Source organism: Oreochromis niloticus, linkage group LG15, assembly GCF_001858045.2.
Source record: "Oreochromis niloticus isolate F11D_XX linkage group LG15, O_niloticus_UMD_NMBU, whole genome shotgun sequence".
Lineage (NCBI taxonomy): Eukaryota > Metazoa > Chordata > Actinopteri > Cichliformes > Cichlidae > Oreochromis > Oreochromis niloticus.
In genome coordinates, this window is record NC_031980.2 from 8,609,423 (window position 1) to 8,629,883 (window position 20,461).

The following is a 20,461-nucleotide window of genomic DNA, read 5'->3' on the forward strand; positions in this document are numbered from 1 at the left end:
TTCAGTGTTATATCTTTGCCATGTCATGCATATCAATCAGCTGTGGTGACCCTTTGGGAAACTCAGTATGCAAAAATTGAAAATGGAACTTCATTTTATGGGTGTATGGGTGCAACAGTTGTATAAAAGTCCCTCCATGACTAGCTTACACTCTTAGATAAAACAGCAAGCTAGCTGCTATAACAATCATACAAAATTTTAACAACTTTTTTTTAATATTCTTCTGTGTTTTCACAATCTGGTCTTGAATATGAATATCGACCATCACCAGTAGTTTGGCTACTGTTGGTTGGTTGGTTGGTAATTTATTTCAACATGTGAACAATATACAGGTACATTTAGAAAAGAAAATAAGAGAGAGAGAGAGAAAAAATACTATACAAAATACATACAAAAAACCCCCATTCTGATTAATTTACATGTTGAAAGGGAGTGAGAAGAAGTAAACACTTATTTAATCCCACCCTGTTGCCATAAATACTGTGTAGGACTGTTATGAAAATGCATGTCTTACCACATCCTTAGTGAGACAGGCAAGTGTGCAGACAAGTGTGTAGCATGTCGCTGACAAGCTGGCACAGCTTCTGCCAATCCAGGAAACTGCTGAGTCATTTAGTTAGTCTAGCAAATTTGACTGTGTCACTGAAGCTAAAAGAAGGATTTCATTTATTGATTGATTAATTAATGATTAATAAAGGATACTGCTTACCTGGTGGTTTATCAGTGTGCCAAATATTTATTAAATAGCTAGCAGCTAGGGAGTTAAATATCTATTTAAGATATGTTTCTCAGGAAAACTCCCCCTGTTTTAAAAACTCCAGTGGCATGGTAAAGTTGGTCTGTGGATGCATCATGCAAAACTAAGCTAAAATTAAACAAGCTAAAACAAAGTCTCAACCTCTGGGGCTGAAAAATGAAGGTAATCTGGACCAGCTAAGAAGGTAACACCTTCAACGTCTGGGAAACTACAGTCAATCGCAAACTGACAGGTCAGTGTTTTATCACAGTTAATCGCTGTAGTATCACAAACAGCTTTCATGTAATTGCCAACTTGACAATTCAAATGCAATCTGATGGCAGACTGATTTCACACCGATGGCCACTGTTGTATGAGGCGCTGTTTGTAAACTGAAACAAGCTGAAATTAACGGCAACATTTTTCCACATTTAGCTCAAAACCTTACAAGAACATGTTTTTTCAAGTCACTTTTTACAACATTTACTAAAATATTTGTAACTTTTTATATTCAAAACACAATTTTAAATGTTAAATGTTTTCAGCTTTGCTTTGTGTTGTCGACATTATGTTAAAACTTAAAAACCCTTAAAGAAAGATTGTGCGTGTGCCCTCATTAGGATAGGGATTTGTGTCGGCATGTTAGCTTAAGCCATAAATTGTTAATTGATAATTATGTGACAGTTCATTTCAGGTCATGTTACAGAATAACATGAAAGTAATGTAACGAGTAATGTAACAAATTCACTCTCCCAGCAATACTGCTGATGGCAGACAGCTTCAGTCTTACTGACTTTTTCGCAATCTTGACGCACCAGAGATGCTTTGAAGGCGACAACTGTCTGCAAGGTCCCCTTCAAACCTTTTCAAAGATTGCACGCTCACTGAACACATTGAGAAAAATGTTTTTGTTGTGCTGTGGTCTCTAGCTGTCATTTTCCCTAGCATGACTGTAGCATTATAGATGAAATAAAAAACGTTTAACCTGGTATGAGACACTGTTCCAACGTGGGTGTGTATCAGAGGACATGGGGATTTTTATTATACGTCACCCATTCAAGTTCTGTTAAGGCTTAAAGTTTCTGTTATTAGAGGTGTGGCCACTTCTGCTGACTAAGTAGCTAGCTATTTGCTAGGCTTCACCTGAGCTTATTTGACTTACTGTGTTTCAACACTTCATTTGTGTTGTTTGGGCCTTTTGGCTGTACCATACACCAGAAATAACGCCAACAGTAAGAAGCGTGCGATGTTATCATACCAATCAAAAACATTAGTCTAGTCCAGCAACCAACAAGTATTTTTTGTCCATTTAGTAAACAGGGATGAGAATAGAGATCTTTTACATTATATGTCAATGTGCCCACTAAATAACTCTTTCTTAAAATATGTAGCAAAGTATATTCTTGTATAAACTAGCTCATTTAAACAACAGTTATGTGTTTAAACAGGCTCCAGATTACAGATGGAAGCTGTCTGCGATAAGGACAGTGCCAGTTTGTTTACAGAGGAGGAAATGTGATCAACTGTTTTCCAAAATGAGTTTCACTAAAAGCAGAAGCTGTTTTAAATTCAAAATGTCATCAGTTTTTAATTCTAATCCTATCGAATAAAAATATGTGTTATTGTCTGGTAAGAATGTTGCAGTAGTGTTTGATTTGCTGAGATGAATTGAATCCTCAAATCTTCTGGAAAAGCAAAGACCTTTTGAGGAAGCACCTGCCCGCTGGCACAGGATAATTTCCACAGTAAACACTGGAAGAGTGAGGAACGTCATCCGGAGCACAATAATAAGGGGTTTTCCCGCAGCCATGTTTACCTCAGAGCAACTTGCCCCTGGAACAGCTGCACAGATTTGCTCCCAAGTACATTAATGCAAAATCCTACTGCACGTGTTTTTTAAAAGTTTCATAAGCAGCCTTTAATTAAGGGCAGTGCAGCTACTGGTAACTTAGAATCTTATAGTCATGCATTATTTTACCTTAAATATGCAAAGGAAGAAATAACTGCTAGATAAACATGCTGAATTCAGCAAATTATGGCTGCTATCTTATATACAGTATACTGTCTGATTAAAAGTGCTATTACAGTGAATTCCACAAATTAAGCTACAATATAGCTGAACCAGTGGTGTGTTATGTCTGCAGTACAAAGAGCATAATATGGGAAAATAGTACAAGGAAAACTGAAGCTCAACTAAAACTCATGAACATCCTGGAGGTACAGCAAAGGGGCCTGTTCAATACATCGGGGGAGCTCAATTGTTCCTTGTTTATTGACAATCACTTTGTCTTTTTATGGCAAATGTAGCAGCAAGACCTTCTCTCAGTCGATGTGTGACAGAGGATAAAAAAGGTTCCCACACTGAGAGGAAGTCAAAGAGGGGCCACTTCTGATGCGGAGGGGGATCAAAATTGAGGAAAGTGCGTGCGTGTGAATGTGCGTGGTCTAGGTATTACTCATCTTGTGGGGACCACAATCAAAAAGGGACAAAAAGTATGCGTGTGAGTGGATGTGTGTCTGTCTGTGTATCTAAATAAATAAAACCTATGGTAAGATTTGAAACAGCACTAGCTTGCCGCACAGAAATCATTGTATAGCTTTTCTGAAAACACCCCCACCCCCACCCCCACGAACACACAATTATAAAACACGCACATTTGCAGTCACACGCAGCGCACACTCACATTAATAATGGGAGTTGAAAGTATCTATTGGCAGCATGTATACTTTTGGCACAGAGGTGGTCAGAAGTGCATTTACTAAAGGAGACCCACGCTCCCTTTCTTTCCCACTGTTGTTCAGGTTATCCTGTGGGGCCACTTATGACCCTTCTGCAGGCAGGATGCAATGTCTGGGGACCCCAACAGAGCTGTACACGAGCATCCGCCAAGCCCTGGGAAGAAAACAAGGGCTGATGGAAAACTAGAAGAAAGGAGTATAAAGAGAAACGGCAGTTAGTAACCAGGACGCACTCAATAACACTCACCATGCACCTGCAGCCTGTGTGTGTGTGTTTGCGTAAATGTGTGTACATGTGTGTACAGTGAAGCAAGGTTGTTCCTTCAGTGAACTACAGCATAGCACAATCCCCACACACAGCACAGGTGGTCCAAACAAAAACCTGTGAAGTGTTGCCCAGAGAGTAATATCCCCACGTTGTGTGTTGTATAAACCCCCCCATAGGAAACAAACACTTCCGGTGTTGTAAGATTTATTGTTTGGTGCACTTATAGGTTACAGTATACTGTGACTGATATCTTCCTTATACGGTTCTTTGATTTATTCTCAATATTTAATAGCAATTTAGCATGCACGTGAGACATGAAAGGGTCATAATTACTGCTAGATAACTCAAGGACATATTGTTTTGTGTTTATTGTCTCACTCTGAAGAAGAGGGGTGAATTCCCTTGGCAGTGCATTGTGTGGTGAGAAAAGGAAAGACCTGGTTAACTGTTTTGTATGGTGTGAAAAACCAAAGCATTGTTGTACTGACCGCACACCATCTTGCTAAATTTTTGCCCCAGATAAGTCACGATTTGCATTCGATTTCACATCTGCACACCTCCACCTGCACCACATACAACACAGAGGAATCCACAACGGTTCAACACTATGCTTCTATATGTGATGTCATTGTAAGGGTCATATATACATAGAAATGCCAAGAATTAGTCAGAAATGGTTACACAACTTTGAACTGACCTACTGTAAGGACAGTCTGGGATTAGAATAAGTCTGGTTACACCCTCTAGTGTCAACACTGGGGAACATCGGGAAGCAATTTCTCATTTTGAATAGTGCTATAAACAACAATAGTATCAGTACCATTAAAAGTAAGCTAACTAACATGAGATCAAATTATGGCCACATTTCTTGCCCTGTAACCATTTTATATACAAGCAGAAAGATGTCTTAACTTTTTGCTTGACTCACTAACCTAAAGTGTATCTTTATTAAGTATTTGGTGGTATTGCATTGAGAAGTCATTATAAGCAACGCACAGTCATGTGAAAAACAACATTGTCACAACACTCATTTCATACGTTGCAATATTTGTGTGAAAAACTAAAAACGCCCAATGATTCAGTAGCTTATAGCAGTGACCTGAAGTAACCACTTTCTGTATGACTGCATCAGTCTGTCACTGTCCACTCTACTCTATAACACTATTTTTTTAAGGCATTTGTTTATGCACAGCTCTCTTAAGGTCCTGTAACAGCATTTGAGATCTGGACTTTGACTGGGTCACTGAAACATCTTGATTTTTTCAGACATACTCTTGTAGGTTTGCTGCTGTGCATTGTCCACCGATTATTGTACACGATCCAGTTTCAGCCAAACTTTAGCTGTTGGACGGATGACCTCACATTTGACTCTAAAAAACTTTGGTTTAACGCCGAGTTCATGGTGGAGTCGATACCTGCAAGGTACCCTGTGGCTGCAAAACAAGCCCAAATTATCAACCCGTCAACCGCCATACGAGACACTGGTATGAGGCGTTTGTGATGACATGCTGTGCTTGGTTTTGGTTTGTTTGGCGAAAGCATCATGGCCAAACATGTTCATTCTGGTCTTGTTGGTTGAAAAGACAGTATTTAAGAAGTCTAGGTTTATTCAGATTCATCTTTTCAAGCCTAAAATGCTCATTTTAGAGAGAAGAGGGTTTCCCCTTGGTGACCTTTTCAAACCAGCCATACTTATTCAGTCGTTTTCTAAACATACTGCACTGAATGAGGCTTTTAGAGTCTCAGATGTAGCTCTTTGGTTACCTTTACCTTCGTTATTGCTATGGAAGCAGTATGAGTGTTGTTTGTTTTTTACAGTACTGCACAGAGTGCTATAAAAACATTTTCATATGACTATATTTAACTACTTTTGGGTTTCCTGTGTAATAGAACTTATTGCATACAGCCTTAATAATGAAAAAGTATCAGTAAATGGGAATTGTGAAATCTTGCTCTGTTATTACATGGAAACAGACTTAAACTGAGTGCATGTTTTGGGATATACACCTTCACACTTTACTGTTTTCTGTGGTCATCAGGCAATATAGGCAAAAGAAGAGCTGCAAGGCCCTCATTTGTTGCTATTGTTACTGCAATAAAAATATTAATTAACACAATAGTAATCAGTTATTGACATTAAAACTTGCATAAAATTTATAAAGGGGTATATTACCAGGGTGGTTGCACATCCCACTAGTAGCTGAACACTCCCTCTTGTGGCTGGAATTGTGTATTGTTTTACAGTATTACTGTAAACATGTTTCTTGACACTGAAAGGTAAAGATATGAGTAGCAGAGGCCAGCAGAGGAACTGAAATGTGTGTCATGGAAACCATGCCCTGTTTCTTTATCTTGCATCTTATACACTTGAGCAGACAACACTCCACCACACCTACATTTAACACCAATCACCCAGACACACAATACAACACAGTGCAGACACTTCTTTTTTTCCATTGCATTGTCGATTTGATACCAAAGGTCATTTGCATTTTTTAAAAAAAGATCACAGGCACAATTTTTGCAAATCATTGACCGCATCTACACATTCTGAAGTAAAACAAGCTCTACTGATAGCTAACCTAAAGTCCTTCTTGACCAATAACTTTGAGGACCATACATTTGTGAGTTTTAATACTTAAAGATGACATACAGTTATCAGTTGTGTTCACTGACTAATTGCAGGACTGGGGCGGGGTAACTACTGCAAGTGAAATTTAATCAGAAGATTATTTTTGCACTCTGTAGGTAGATCATCTGCCTGAGAATCAAGGGAGAAATGTAAGAGACCAGACAAAAGAGCAAACTGCTGTCTGTTTCCAGTAAACTGAATGTAACCCCAAAGGGGAGGTCCTGGTCTTCACTGTTAGAGAGAGAGAGAGCGAGAGCAAGAGAGAGAGAGAGAAATTAGAGCAGAGCAAAAGAGAGAGAGAAACTTTCCAAACCAAAATGAGTGAGTGAGAGTGACACACTGACAAGCACTCAGTTTTCAATGAGGAAATTGAAGACATTTTGCATCTGGAGTACTTCTGAAGACACGAGCCAAAGACAAGCTAAAGGTATTTATCTGCTGAATGAATATATTACATTATAGAGCAGTGACAGGCATTGAGAATTTCTAGATATTGTAAGGTAATGGTGAACATAATAGTGTAAGTAATATTTTATTTAAATAATGGTGTACAATGTTGGTAAAACACATCAAAAATTAAACAAAACATAACGCGTAACGTGGATGATCAAATATGTGCGATAAATAATTGGCAAAAGTATCAAGGCTAATTATTATTATGAATTTTCATTTCAATTATCACTTTTTTCCGCGTGAAATCCATAAGTCAGCGGTTTGTGTAAAGCCTCCCTACAGGCATGCATTTCATGACATATTGTTATTACACACCACTGAATATTAAAGCACTGCTCTTGCTGTTTTAGGGGTAATTTTCCATTTTAAGACGTAATTAAACCATCGATATTGATAATACGGTACTTACACATACAGTCTAAAGCATACACAACACTCTACACTACTCTGCTACATCATTATTTTATCAGTGTTGTATATTTGCATGTGCAGTCATTATCTTTAGCTTTTGTAATACACATTACATCAACTATATTTGACTTTGTGATCTAAAAAACACTTTTAAGTTTTAACATTAACACCTCATAAAACTTGCTTCAGACAAACAGCAGTTCTTTTTTAACACCATCGCTTGGTTTGGTATCATTTCTACACCAGTGTGTTTTTAGCTATTTTTAGCCGTTTTCTTTTCCTCTATTTTTAACTGAAACTTGACAATGAAGCCCCATCATAAACTGTACATGCTAATGCAATGGTAAAGAGCTGTAAACACATTTTCACTTCCTCTTTTGAGAGCCAGTTTTTGTTTTTTGTTTTCTTGTTTCAATTTTATTATTTTTTTGGGTCACCTGTTACCAAGCAATACATCTAAAGAGATGCTCACTAAATACATTTTTAGCAATTTTGAGTCATTAGATGTCGTTTTCCAGCACCGGGCATGAAGTCAAAGAGCAGGCCCTGCAGTGGGAGGAGTGGAGACTAAAAACAGCAGCAGGAAAGCTCATCTGTTTGATCAGGTAAAAGCAAAGTATTGAGCACATTGTAGCTATGTGAGTGTCTTTCCATAAACTTGTTGAATCATTGTTTACTGATACCACACTAAACAGTGCATTCTGTAATTAGATATGTTATTTTAGTAAATGTTAGCATCATGTAACATAGCTAAAAGAGATTTCCACGAAACATGCAGGATGGGCTGCACTTGCAGTGGCGAGAAACAAGTAAAAGAAGAAGGATTCTACAAAGGAAAACACAAATCACACGCCTCCCCGTCATCAAACCATATAGTAAGTAAAACACTAAAAAGATTTACTCAGATGTGAAACAAATTTTACTCTAATTACCTCAAAAGGTTTACTTGACAAACTGGACATAATCAACGTCTTCTTTTTTTCTCTCCATTCTTTCAAGGGACGAAGTGGAAACGCCTATACAAATAATGGTAATCACAAACCTCCTTGCATAAATCAAACATCATAGTAGAAAGTAACAGGCCTGCATTCATGGACCCAACTGCTGCTGCGTTAAGAGACATTAGTGGCAGTAATAAGAGCTACAGTTTTGCGATCGAAATCTCGGTTGAATTTCCTCTGTTCTCTTCTGGGGATTAGATGAGATTGCAAATACATGAAAGTAATGTTAATGTCACAGATGTAAAATAACACAGCGGTTGCTCGGAGAAGGAAAACAATATCACCACAAATTGCGCATGTTAGAACACAGGATCATGTCAAAATAAAACGTCTAAGAGTAAAAAGCAGATTAAAAATACACTTTTAAAGAAACTCTGTGCTCTTCTTCCCTTTAGATGACACTATATTTATTGCACAACACGACTTCAAAGCGACCAACGACAGTGATCTGCCTTTCAGAAAGGGAGACAAACTTAAAGTATTGCAAGAGTAAGTCTCATTCTATGGTTCCCACAGTTGTGAAAGTGACAATAAAGAAAGCGCACAGAGAAATAAAATGAATGCGACGTGTTTGTCTGATGTACAGAACCGGAGAATGGTGGCTGGCCCGACTGCTGACGACTGGACAAGAAGGCTTGATACCATCGAATTATGTAGCCAGAGCAGATACACTGGAAGTGGAAAAGTAAGCTTGAAATATTATGGAATGAAATGTAGCACGCATCTATTGATTGATTAATGTTGTTGTAATGCTTTGTATTATTATATTCAGGAAGAGTGACTTCTATGGTTTTGTGGTGCTCTCTCTTGCAGATGGTTTTTCAAGGATTTGGGCAGAAGAGAAACCGAGAGGCTACTTTTAGCACCCGGAAATAAACCAGGGGCCTTTCTAATTCGAGAGAGTGAGACCTGTAAAGGTGACCACCATCAGTATCTTTCCGTGATCATGCCACAAATCACATTTTTAGCAGCTACCTGTATTCATTTTCAGTGTGGTCAATAAACCCAAATGTCCCTTTTTCCCCTCTCAGGGTCATTCTCGCTGTCAGTCAGAGATTATGAAGGGGAAAGAGGAGATGTAGTAAAACATTACAAAATCCGTTGTCTGGACAAAGGTGGCTACTACATCTCCCCTTCCAACACGTTCTCGACCCTACAGGAATTGGTTCAATACTATACCCGTAAGTAACAACTACAAATACAACATCTCCACCCTCAAAAAGTTTGTATTTTCAGAGATGTATAATTTAAGAAACCATATCTATGCACAGGATTTTCTGTTTCTGTGTTTCCAATTCAGCATTTATAATTGTAAATCCTGCATCTTGCATTGATTTGGACTCAGGTTAAGCTTGCTGCTTTGAATTATAAAACATCTGCAGTGACTTTGAATTAAAGGGGGAAGTTCGACCCTTGTGATGTGTTGTGCATTTCCTGAGTGAGAGGAGTGATAGTCTTTCCACTCCTGCGACTAAACCACAAGATAAGCAGGCCAGATCTTGAGAAAGGTTGTCTCAAAGATCAACTTATGAAAAAGAAATGCATGTGAGCACGAACAAACATGCTTTTAGAATTATCTAATGAAAGATGAGATGTATGGTTTCTGTAACTAAATTTATCACTCGTGCAAAGAAAGATGGAAAAAAATATTGTTTGTTATATCTGAATGTATCGTATTTGGGTGCAGACACGGCAGATGGGTTATGTCAGCGACTGTATGCTCCCTGTAAGCCTATGGCCCCTCAGCAGCCATGGGCCCATGATGAATGGGAGATTCCTCGAGAGACAGTGAAAATGGTGAAGAAATTGGGGGCCGGACAGTTTGGGGAAGTGTGGATGGGTAAGGGAAAGCCACCGATCAAACTGTTTGGAGACACCTAATAAACCAAGATGGCAAAGTCAATAAAGCATTCTGTTTGAATTATTTGGCAGGTTACTACAAGAACACCCAGAAGGTTGCTATTAAGACCTTAAAGGAGGGGACAATGGCGCCTGAGGCCTTCCTTCAGGAGGCCAACCTGATGAAGCAGTTGAAGCATGACCGACTGGTACGACTTCATGCTGTGGTCACTAAAGAGCCCATTCTTATTGTCACCGAATTTATGATCAATGGTAAGTGAAACAAAGAAGAGTTTTAAGAGTTGCTGATAATTAAATATTAACTATAATATATATATAATGTAGTACAAATTGGCCTTTCACCAATAAATTAAAACAGAAGTAATCTGGTGCTGATTTTCATGATTTATTAAAACATTTTTTACTTGAAAATATTAAAGAACATAATATCATAATACGTTTTTCAGCGAGGTCGCAGTGGCATTAACAGCTGTCTTGATTGTCCGAACAACACAAGCGTTTCCAATAAGCATAACATAAAAACTTTTTGGAAGCAGTTTGAAACTGTGGGCAAAGGGTGCTTTTTTGGTTAGTCTTAATTCTAGAGGCCAGTCAATTATAGGATTTTTAAGACTGATACCAACATTGACATTTGGCGATTCGAAAATCTGATATTACGACATATCAGCCAATATTGTTTTTCTTCCAGAGACATGAAATACAAACAGATTTGCGTAACATTTGTTATTTATTTAATCATTTACACTCTGCACTCTGATTGGATCAGCTTATTGTTGTTTTTTGTCAACAGGGAAGTTGCAGAGTGCTCTCTGCTGAAGGGTGTTTCTCCGGTCTCTTCTTTACATTTTAAATTTTCAGTCGTCATTACAAATTCCAGTGCTGATAAATTGGCAACTAACTTATATCATCCAATAATACAGTAATACCCAATATTTCCCACTTAGTAGTAACACAAAAGAGTGTTGATAAAATACAAAATTTAGCAAAAATGCAAAACTTCTGACGATGCAGCTGGTGGTGTACCACAGCACCACAGCGCCTGGATGGAGGGAGGCGCCCAGTCGAGATCAGTGTTAAAATAAACCATAGCACAAGTTACAGATGTTTGTCACCCAAGGCCTAACTTTAATCATGCAGAAAGCATTTAACTTATGAACTGAATTTTAGTTGCAAATATTTACCCAATTGCCGCTGATTAAAAGTTGGTTTCTTTTCTGAAGCGTATCGCTGGTGGGAAACATGCTGTGAAATATAATACTTGTACTTCCTGACTTGGCTTTTATCATTTGTGGAAATGTGTGCAAACCTGTTGACGTCAACTACGCAACCGTTTTTTGGCAAATGTTATAGAGAAGTTCACAGTCATAGCCGCTATGGTAACAACAAGGTGGTAAGGGCGTAAAAGATATCTGCGCCGGGGCCGATCACAGAGTTGTTATATATAAAAACATAAACACGTGGACATTAAGATAACATAAGATGACATGAGATATGTTATACTTTTTCTTTTCTATATTCATCCCAAAGTTGAGGAATATAATGTATTATATCTGAACACATTAACAACAATATTTGTGACTCTTTTAATATTGTTTTTTTGCAACTGTTTGATTATATGGTTATTGCTTAAGGCCTTAATGTTCGGTGCATTGGTGTGCTAAATGAGATTCTGTAGTAAAGGCAAGCTAATTTAAATATTATAACTACTGACTTCACCAGGAAGTGAATATTAAAATCTTTGGTTTGGGTTTTGATTGGACTGGTGTTTGTTGACTCACTTTAGACTGAACAGACGGCTCTTATTATGGCTAACGGCTAGATAATTAAACAATCAGTCGTATCCTCATTTTTTAAAAATGTGCACCAATCCAAAAGCCCCCAACAACAACTGGGACATCACAGAGCTTTTCTGTTATGAGATATGTAGGTAGAAGTTTCAATTAAACCACAGTAGTTTCAGATAATATGTGCTTCTCTTTTTTTATTTGCAGGATGTCTTCTAGACTTTCTAAAAACAGACGAAGGGAAAAAGCTAAAGCTAAATAAGCTGATCGACATGTCAGCACAGGTAGGAAACTTTTAATAAAGAAATTCAGTTACATGATTTCAGTTAACTATCGTGTGTATGTGACATTTTCAGTGATAACAGTCACTGATACCATAATCTCATAAATGCCAAAACATTTCTTTTTGCTCTGAGTGTTTCCATAATTCTTTCATTTGTGTCTCTTTTGCTGCTTCTGACTGTGATAGTCAGCGTGACTTTAATCTTTAATTAAAAGATGAATGTATGCTTTGTTAAAAAACAAATACACTAGCCATCTGGCTGACCTCAATGTCTATTTTTACATCCTTGCTGCTCTACAGTAACATTTTGAAAGTGCCGTATACTATGCGCTTTGGCATCACACACACGGAAACTGTCAGCAGATGCTATGTGGTTTCTGTGGTGGTGCTTTTGCTTGTCTGATTTGAAAGCCTCACCCTACGTCAATTATTAACATCCGGACAGGAAATCATGCTATTTTTCCATCCACAGTGAGCTCCCCCAGAACTCTTTTGGCCCTCCAAAAAAACTTTTGACTTCCTGAGAGTTGGCACATCCTGTTAAACCCACTCTACTCTCATTTTTTACAATGTGAACATAACTATTAACACATACAATTCGCTTTAGAGGCCTCTTTGCATGTGCTCGGCTTTTATAAGACATTCAGATTCCTATAAAACTGATGTGCTGTTGTCTTGTGTGTTTTTACGATGGAAAACCAACATTTCTTGAATTGACATTTGATCTAACAAATCTGCTGTTTCTTTGGTTATACCAGATAGCTGAAGGCATGGCGTACATTGAGAAGAAGAACTACATCCACCGTGATCTGCGCGCAGCTAACATACTGGTCAACGAGACGCTGCATTGCAAGATAGCAGACTTTGGCCTGGCCAGAATCATCGAGTCAGAATACACGGCTCAAGAAGGTACAGTAAGGAGTTTTGACGCAAATGCGCCCCTGGTGCCACAAACAGGATTTTAGAAACACTCGCGTCACAAACAAACGCTGACGTCTCGTCTCCAGACACATTTCCATCTCCTTTAGAAATTTATGACCCAAGTTTTCCTTCTGCTATTAGGAATATAGGTTGTTTTTATATAATGCATTTTTCTGTAGTTTTCGACATTAAGGACGGCAATTAATAGTGTCTGATAAATGTCTCAAGAGGGCCTTTAATTAATATAGCAGAATATAGAATTCAATTCCTAACTTTAAACCAAAGTGCTCATTAATTAACAGATAATTAAATCATATTAAGTAGTGGAAACTTTTCCTTTTTTTTTAATTTCTACACAGAAATTTTGACCTTTTTTTGTTTCTGATCCTGATTTTTTTTTATTAACTTGATTTGTTTCACAGATTAAGAAACCATCACTTAAAATTGGTAATTTTACATTACTTATTTCTATTGCGTTCTCCTTCTAGCCTGCACTTGTGCATTAATATTGTAGCATTCGTTTCATTGTGTCGGGCAAGTTCTGGATTTGCAGCGGCATGTATGCTCTATTGCAATGAATTGGTATGTGTTGATTTTTGGTGGGCAGGTTTCCGTAGCTTATAGTTGCTGAGATTTTGTTATATTTGCTTTTGTTTCAAAAAAAGCAAAGGAGTAAAACCATGTTTGAACTGGGTTATGGGTTTGTGACTATGACTGCGGTGGTACACACAGGAGTGTGCAGCACGATGCATCGTTCATTATAAAGGAAGATTTTTGAAATTGTTTCAAAGCACTCTTGTTGATGCTCGTCAGGAGCAATATACTGCTTGGTGTATGCACGTGTGAGGGCGAATGTGTAAAATAGAAAAAATTTGATTTCATTTAATCATCTGAGCTTAACTTTGATTGAAAAAGGCACATATAGCATTCAACACCACTTCACATGTAAGCGCAGCTGCCGTAATTCTTTTTCGAGCTGAAGGTAATTTCCTCTGGTAGCAGAAACTCACTCTCCTCGCCTACCAAAATCAGTAAAGAGCGATTGCTTCAATTCATTTTAAAACAGCATATTGTGTTTTTAAAGTATGTCATAAAAGTGTGAGTACAACACCCATAATTTTCAACCAGATGTATACAAGTTTATATTCTAATATCAATATATATTTGAAATTGTATTTAAATTTTGTCTAACTCGGTGAATTCAAAACGTAAAAATTTGTCACGGTGATTCAAAACCTTGTAAAAAACAAGAAAATAGAACCCACAGATTTATCAGAGCGATAGAATGATCTTTAAATTCTCTAATGGAAAGCTTTCTCATTATTTCAGAGTATTTCCTGCCCATTAATCATCCCACATTAAAAGGAAAATAAACATATACAAATGCGCACACACCTACATATCCTTCACAGTGAACAACAAGTAACACAACTTCCTTCCATTTTTTTTCTTTTACCTTCGTCTAATAACCAGGTGCTAAGTTTCCCATTAAATGGACGGCTCCAGAGGCCATCAACTTTGGGACGTTCAGCATCAAATCGGACGTCTGGTCCTTTGGGATCCTCCTGACAGAAATAGTCACCTACGGAAGAATACCATACCCAGGTATGGGTTGTGTGAAATAACTTCATATTTACAGAAAACAGCTCAAATATTGCTTTGCTATTTTATGAAAAAAAAGTTACAAAATATCTGTCAAAGTGTATGCTTTTTTTCTCTCTCTTCATCAGGTATGACGAACCCAGAGGTGATCAGGAGTCTAGACAGGTCATACAGGATGCCATGTCCAGACGGCTGTCCAGAGGAACTGTATGATATCATGATGGTGTGCTGGAAGCAGAAGCCTGATGACCGACCGACTTTTGAATATCTTCAGAACACTCTCAACGACTTTTTTATTGCCACGGAAGGACAATATGAGATGCAGCCGTGATGACAGAAAAAGAAAACGTTTTTCGTTGTGGACAATGAAATCTCTTAAAAAACCATGACTTGAATGGATAAAGGACCACATATCTTTCTGATGATACTTTTTTTTTAAAAATAGAGTGATGGATACGTTTTTCTCACCTGCCTTCTAAGTGAATGTTAAAGATATTCATGGCTTCTTCTGTCTGTAGCGGATATCAGTCAGATATGCAACGCGGCTTCATGTCAGCGCCTTTTCTTGATGGAGTATAAGGTTGCATTCTTAGAACTGATGTATGATGCGTAATAGGACTATGGATATACAAATACAGTTCACTCATGTTGTAAAGCAACATCTGGACCCAGAGAAGTCAGCACAGGTAAAGTTGCAGATTAAACATTTGCATGGTACAGAAACTAGAACCCTGAGATTACATGCACAATACTTTGCACTTTTTTTCTTTTTTTAAAAAACAAATTAAGTAATTCAGCAGATTTTTTTTAAAGTGCTTAGCAAAGAGAAGTTATTCTTGCATTTATGTCCTTTGTAAATAAAAATGAAGAACTCTGGTATTTCTTGTATTTAAATCCAAAATTTGAAATTACAATGCTGTAAAAGCATTTCTCATGTAGGGCTTTAGTGGTGACTACTACTTTTTACAGTTTGGTGTTTGAGACAACGAGGATGTGTCTCAATTCACCGATCATAAGAGGAAATAGCAGCGCTTTTTCTTTAAAAAGAAGTTTGACATCTTAAGTGTGAAAGTAAAGCTAGCACTCTGGATGAAATAAAAATAAAAACAACTTTAAAGTACATCACCTCCCACGTGAAAACAAATGTCAGCAATGTGAAGACTGAGTTACTAACTCTAGTTTCGATCATGTGAAAATGATGAAAGGGGTGACTGACCCGAACATGCCCCCCATTTTGAACAGCAACCCACAGGAAGCCTTTAAAAGCAGCTAAATACTAAATTACAGCAGTCTTCAACTGAACCTTCCCAGGGGGAGCACAGACAGTTAACGATAAGAGACTGGAATGGCTGTGTTAGGCAAGGGGTGAAACCCTGCCATTTCCTGAATGGACAGGAAATAGGAAGTGTGCGTCAGCATTCCTAAAATGCCACAAAGCTAGAACAGTCTCACATACCAAGTTAGTAGTTGTCTTCACGTTTTTCCTCCTGAAATACATCCGTTTGAAATTTACTTTTTGTTGTTATTGCTGATCAAGCGCCTCTTAATTGTGAGGGAGAGGGAAACTCTCATTTAAAATAATAGTGATAGTAAATAAAAACTAAAACAACTTCAAGTATTCTTAAAATATATAAATTATTATTATTAATCTTATTCAATAGGAGCACACGAGAATAAACATGCATTATATCTAAAAATGTCTGCCATGTCTGTATCAAAAAATATGGCAGGTGATTTTATGTTGATATTTGTAATATAAAACTGAATATGTTTTAAAATAGCCTGTAAATCCAGCAGAAATGTTTTTAATATGCCTGACCACTGGACTTTTTCCTTATAAATATAAATTAATCTTTAACCTCGCAGAAGACCCAAAGACGTTTCAACATTTTTAATCTCTCATATTATCCATGAATTCTGTTCCATGCATACTAATATCAGATATGGTAGGTGCTATGTCAGCATCAGCGACAGTGTATCAGTGTTTTGGATTTTTCTGTTGTTTTTTTTAATGATTGCAAGCATGAATGTGTTAGTAGTAGTTGAATTTCAGTTCATACTGTTTAATACCAGCAGTGTCTATGAAATCAATGATAAAGATTATTTATTCTCTGTAATTAGATTACTCTTTTCACCTTGTGGACAATGCAAATCAAATATGAAAATGCAAATAAATGTGTATTTTTAAAAAATTAAAGTGGGAAGTGAAAAACTGAAAGGCCACAGGGCACAGTGCTGCAGTTTTTTTATACTCCTATCATCCTGCAGATGTCAGTGTTACATAGTATAGCATTCTGAATGTATCTACAGTATAATGCATGATAGCTTTGGAAATTCTGGAAATTTTTCATAGAGGTATTTGAGAATAGTCCCGGTGAACTCACTGGAAACAAAGGAATCTAGTACTGTATATCAAAGTACTTAATGACAAAATGTCAACACTGTGTCTTAAGTTGCATTTAAAGTAAAAAGGCTTTATTTGTATACTGCTAGTTTATCCCAACTTCCCCTAAACTGTTTTCATAAAATAAAAAGAAGGCAACATGCTGCTCTGCCTACGGCCAAAATATAATATACTCACAAATGCTGTATGTTCTCCACCTTGTTCACAGCTGTGCTCACAAATTCTTCATAAATTACATATCAGTCTGAGCAATTACACAGAAATCCTCACAGCTAACCATTCTGTCACGCACTGATCCTATCACAGTCATCTGTATGTATTTAGTCTCTTTCGCTCTAATTGGCTTTCTTTGCATCTGAAGGCCGTGTTGAAAGACATTTAAGCACGGCAACACACACACACACACACACACACACACACACACACACACACATACATATATACTGCTGTTTGTTCTTTTTAAATGGCTTTACCCAGCTTTATTTGGGGTTTTTTTGTCACACATTTATTTATTTAGGCTGTTTTTTTATGTTAATTTCGCTCTTTACAGTGAATGAATTATCTATTCAACCTCGAGATAAACTCATCAACTGAGGATGAGCGTATTAAGTTATGAGACACAGCCAAACATAGACACAGCAGTCTGTCAGCCGATGAACTGAAAGGACCGCCATTAATAAAATCTCACACTGGAGAATGATTGATAAGAAACATCACCCTGAAAAGAGCTTCATGTTAACGCAAGATGACAAGATGCGAGGGGTAGAGGTTTAAAGGCCAAATCATCCTCGCTCCTCCTCCTGTGCATGACTGCTGGCTTAGAGTAATAATGAAGGGAAACAGTGGCTCGCACACAGATTAATGAGTGATCCCTGCAGAAGGCAACACATCATTAGCATTTGATAGCGATAACCCTGCACGGCCCTCTGGGACAAAACCAAAAAAAAACAAGCACATCACCACAGATGAAAAGAGATGTGCTTTCATCTTCCAATAATGTTTTCAGTGGTGTTTAGTTGGCATTATGCTCCTCATAAACATGTTTTCTCTTGGTCTCTCTCTTGGGCTTTGATGTCATTAAAATAATGGAGTCCATCAATCAAATGTGTTCGCTCTAATAGAACTGAGGGCTCTTGAAACCGTGACAGACGATGTCTCCAGAACATTTTACAAGAATAGATAAGAAAGTGCAGATAAGAAAAGAGGTGAACGGAGGTAGTCATGAATTTCACTGAAATTGCTCTCTCACAATAGCAGCTATTTTGTGTTCTCTGTTAAACGTATGAAAAAATAATGACTTGCATCTCTCTCCTGAAACATTACCTAATTTTATGGGCTGTTTAACAACTAATGTCTAATACTTTGAAAAAGAAGCCCAGCTCTTTTCATGTGTGCGGCACGAAACGAATCTGTAAAAACTTGCTGTGCACGAGGTCAAGAAGCGAGACAAATGGCCATTTTCTTGTGTATGCGGAAGACAAATATGTCTAATGTTATACCATATCTCTGTGATGCCATTTACAACATTCAGAAGCTCAATTTGAAGAGCTTATTCAAGTAACATCACTCAACGGTGAAGATGCTCGGACTTGTGTTTTCTCACAAATCCAGCTCATTTTTAAATGTTAAATCCATCAAATCGCTGCATGTACAGCAAACACAGTTGCTCGAAGAACTGTTAACTGACTCCAAAAAGCCTCTCAGTTCTGGAGCGCACTGTTTGCTTTCACATTAATTTTGCTTTCAGACCCAAAGCAAGAAGATGACCGACTACAACAGCAGCAACGACGACGAGAAGCTGATAAAAGAACTCAACTGTCAGCGCAGAGGCAGAAAGACAAAGCCTGGAACTAGCTGTTGAACATAAAGGAGCCAGGGCCAGACATTTTCCCTCACAAGTAGGTGGAAACCAGACTAAAGCTTTAAAGGGATTGCAACATTATAAAGCAAGACACCCCAGCCAAAAAAGGTTCAAACACAGACATTATTTCCCCAGTAAAAAAACTGGGGGCGTTATGACAGCAGACGAGCGCACAGGCCCACAAAGGTTGACGCAGTTTCCACATACATTGCGATATCTTCACATTATTACAATAAACAAAACAAATTGTTCAATTCCAACTACTTTGGTAAACAGTTGTAACTAACAGTCGTTTAAACATAAGGCAACACATTTGTGCCAGTCATGTTTACGTATATGTGAATAATAGCGAAAGTGTCTGGACTGTAACAGCATTTGCTTCTCTGCCCTGATGTTACATTGATAAGTCTGTTTTGTGACCTACGTGGTGTCTATCAGTTATATATGTGGAAACATATGATAGTCTGTGCTACAGTAACACGTTCACCACCACCGCTTTTAAAGGAAGTCATGTGTTACGCGCTTGCTTCTCTTTCTCCTAATTAAGTTGTGTCTTATGTGCTGTAGAGATATCACCTTAAATTTTCATGTAATCCCAAGTGTTGTGTTAAGACTTTTCTCATGTCTTCCCCAAAAATTATTAAACCAATACTTAATCAAAGCATCTTTTACACTTACCAGCCACTTTGTTAGGTACATCTGTTCAACTGGTACCTAATGAGTCAAAGTTAAATAATTTAGTCACTCTAAAGATGACCTGCTGAGGTTCAAAATTATTAAAATCACCTTTCTTCTTCATTTTGTTGGAGAAGAAAGGTGATTTAAATGACTTTGAATGTGGCATAGTTGTTGGTGCTATATGGACAGGTATTTCAGAAACTGCTGACCTACGGGTATTTTCCCATTGCCATGAGTCTACGTGGTCTGAGAGTCTTATCTTTTATCGCCAGAAAGAAATAACCAGCTCCTACTGGGGAAGAGGACAGGCGGAAGACGACGGGCAGATGATTCCTGGAGCCAACGATTCCTAGCTGTATTTCTCCATCCTGCTCCAGCCATGACAGGTTGTATAAGTGGCTGAAGAGAGCTGGTCACCAGAAAGAAGGTCGATGGTGCAGTCATAGGGGACAAAGATAGCTCTTTGTCTTTGCTGAATACCTCCTGTAGGTCATGATACTCCACTGGTATGATGGCGAGATGACAGGTAAGATTCAGGCAGGCAGCAAGTTGGAGTGAAGGAGCAGTGTCAGGACAAAAACCAGGGTTCCTCGCTGACCCTGGTCCCACATCTTGGTGGATTTTGTTACCGGTTTACCAGCCTCAAATGGTAAGCAGTCATCTTATCAATGATGGACAGATTCTATAAAGTAGCACACTTCATCTCTATTTTCAGCTAAATAGTAGCCGTAAATCGGCCTCCATGTTTTTTTTGCTTCAGGTGTTTCCCTGTTTAATCTTGTGCTCTTTGTGTCTCCAGTTTCCTTCTGTGGTGTGGTTTTCTTCTGA

General features: G+C 37.9%; 1 protein-coding gene across 1 annotated transcript; it reads left to right on the forward strand.

Annotated features, from left to right (window-relative positions):
* Window positions 1-6,739: 6,739 nt before the first annotated feature.
* blk (BLK proto-oncogene, Src family tyrosine kinase) lies at window positions 6,740-16,908 on the forward strand. Its single transcript, XM_005460312.4, has 14 exons — window positions 6,740-6,802; window positions 7,758-7,844; window positions 8,018-8,114; window positions 8,239-8,269; window positions 8,636-8,729; window positions 8,827-8,925; window positions 9,054-9,157; window positions 9,272-9,421; window positions 9,928-10,080; window positions 10,173-10,352; window positions 12,092-12,168; window positions 12,926-13,076; window positions 14,562-14,693; window positions 14,819-16,908. The coding sequence occupies exons 3-14, from the start codon at window positions 8,019-8,021 to the stop codon at window positions 15,019-15,021; spliced, it is 1,470 nt and encodes a 489-aa protein (XP_005460369.1). The 5' UTR covers window positions 6,740-6,802; window positions 7,758-7,844; window position 8,018; the 3' UTR covers window positions 15,022-16,908.
* Window positions 16,909-20,461: the final 3,553 nt, after the last annotated feature.

What these genes read in the sequence shown, in the direction of transcription:
- blk (XM_005460312.4), top strand. Translation starts at nt 8,019, where the DNA reads ATGGGCTGCACTTGCAGTGGCGAGAAACAAGTAAAAGAAGAAGGATTC. An exon ending in CCCCGTCATCAAACCATATA is followed by an intron (nt 8,115 to 8,238) that starts GTAAGTAAAACA and finishes CATTCTTTCAAG; the next exon opens with GGACGAAGTGGAAACGCCTA. An exon ending in AGAGAGTGAGACCTGTAAAG is followed by an intron (nt 9,158 to 9,271) that starts GTGACCACCATC and finishes TTCCCCTCTCAG; the next exon opens with GGTCATTCTCGCTGTCAGTC.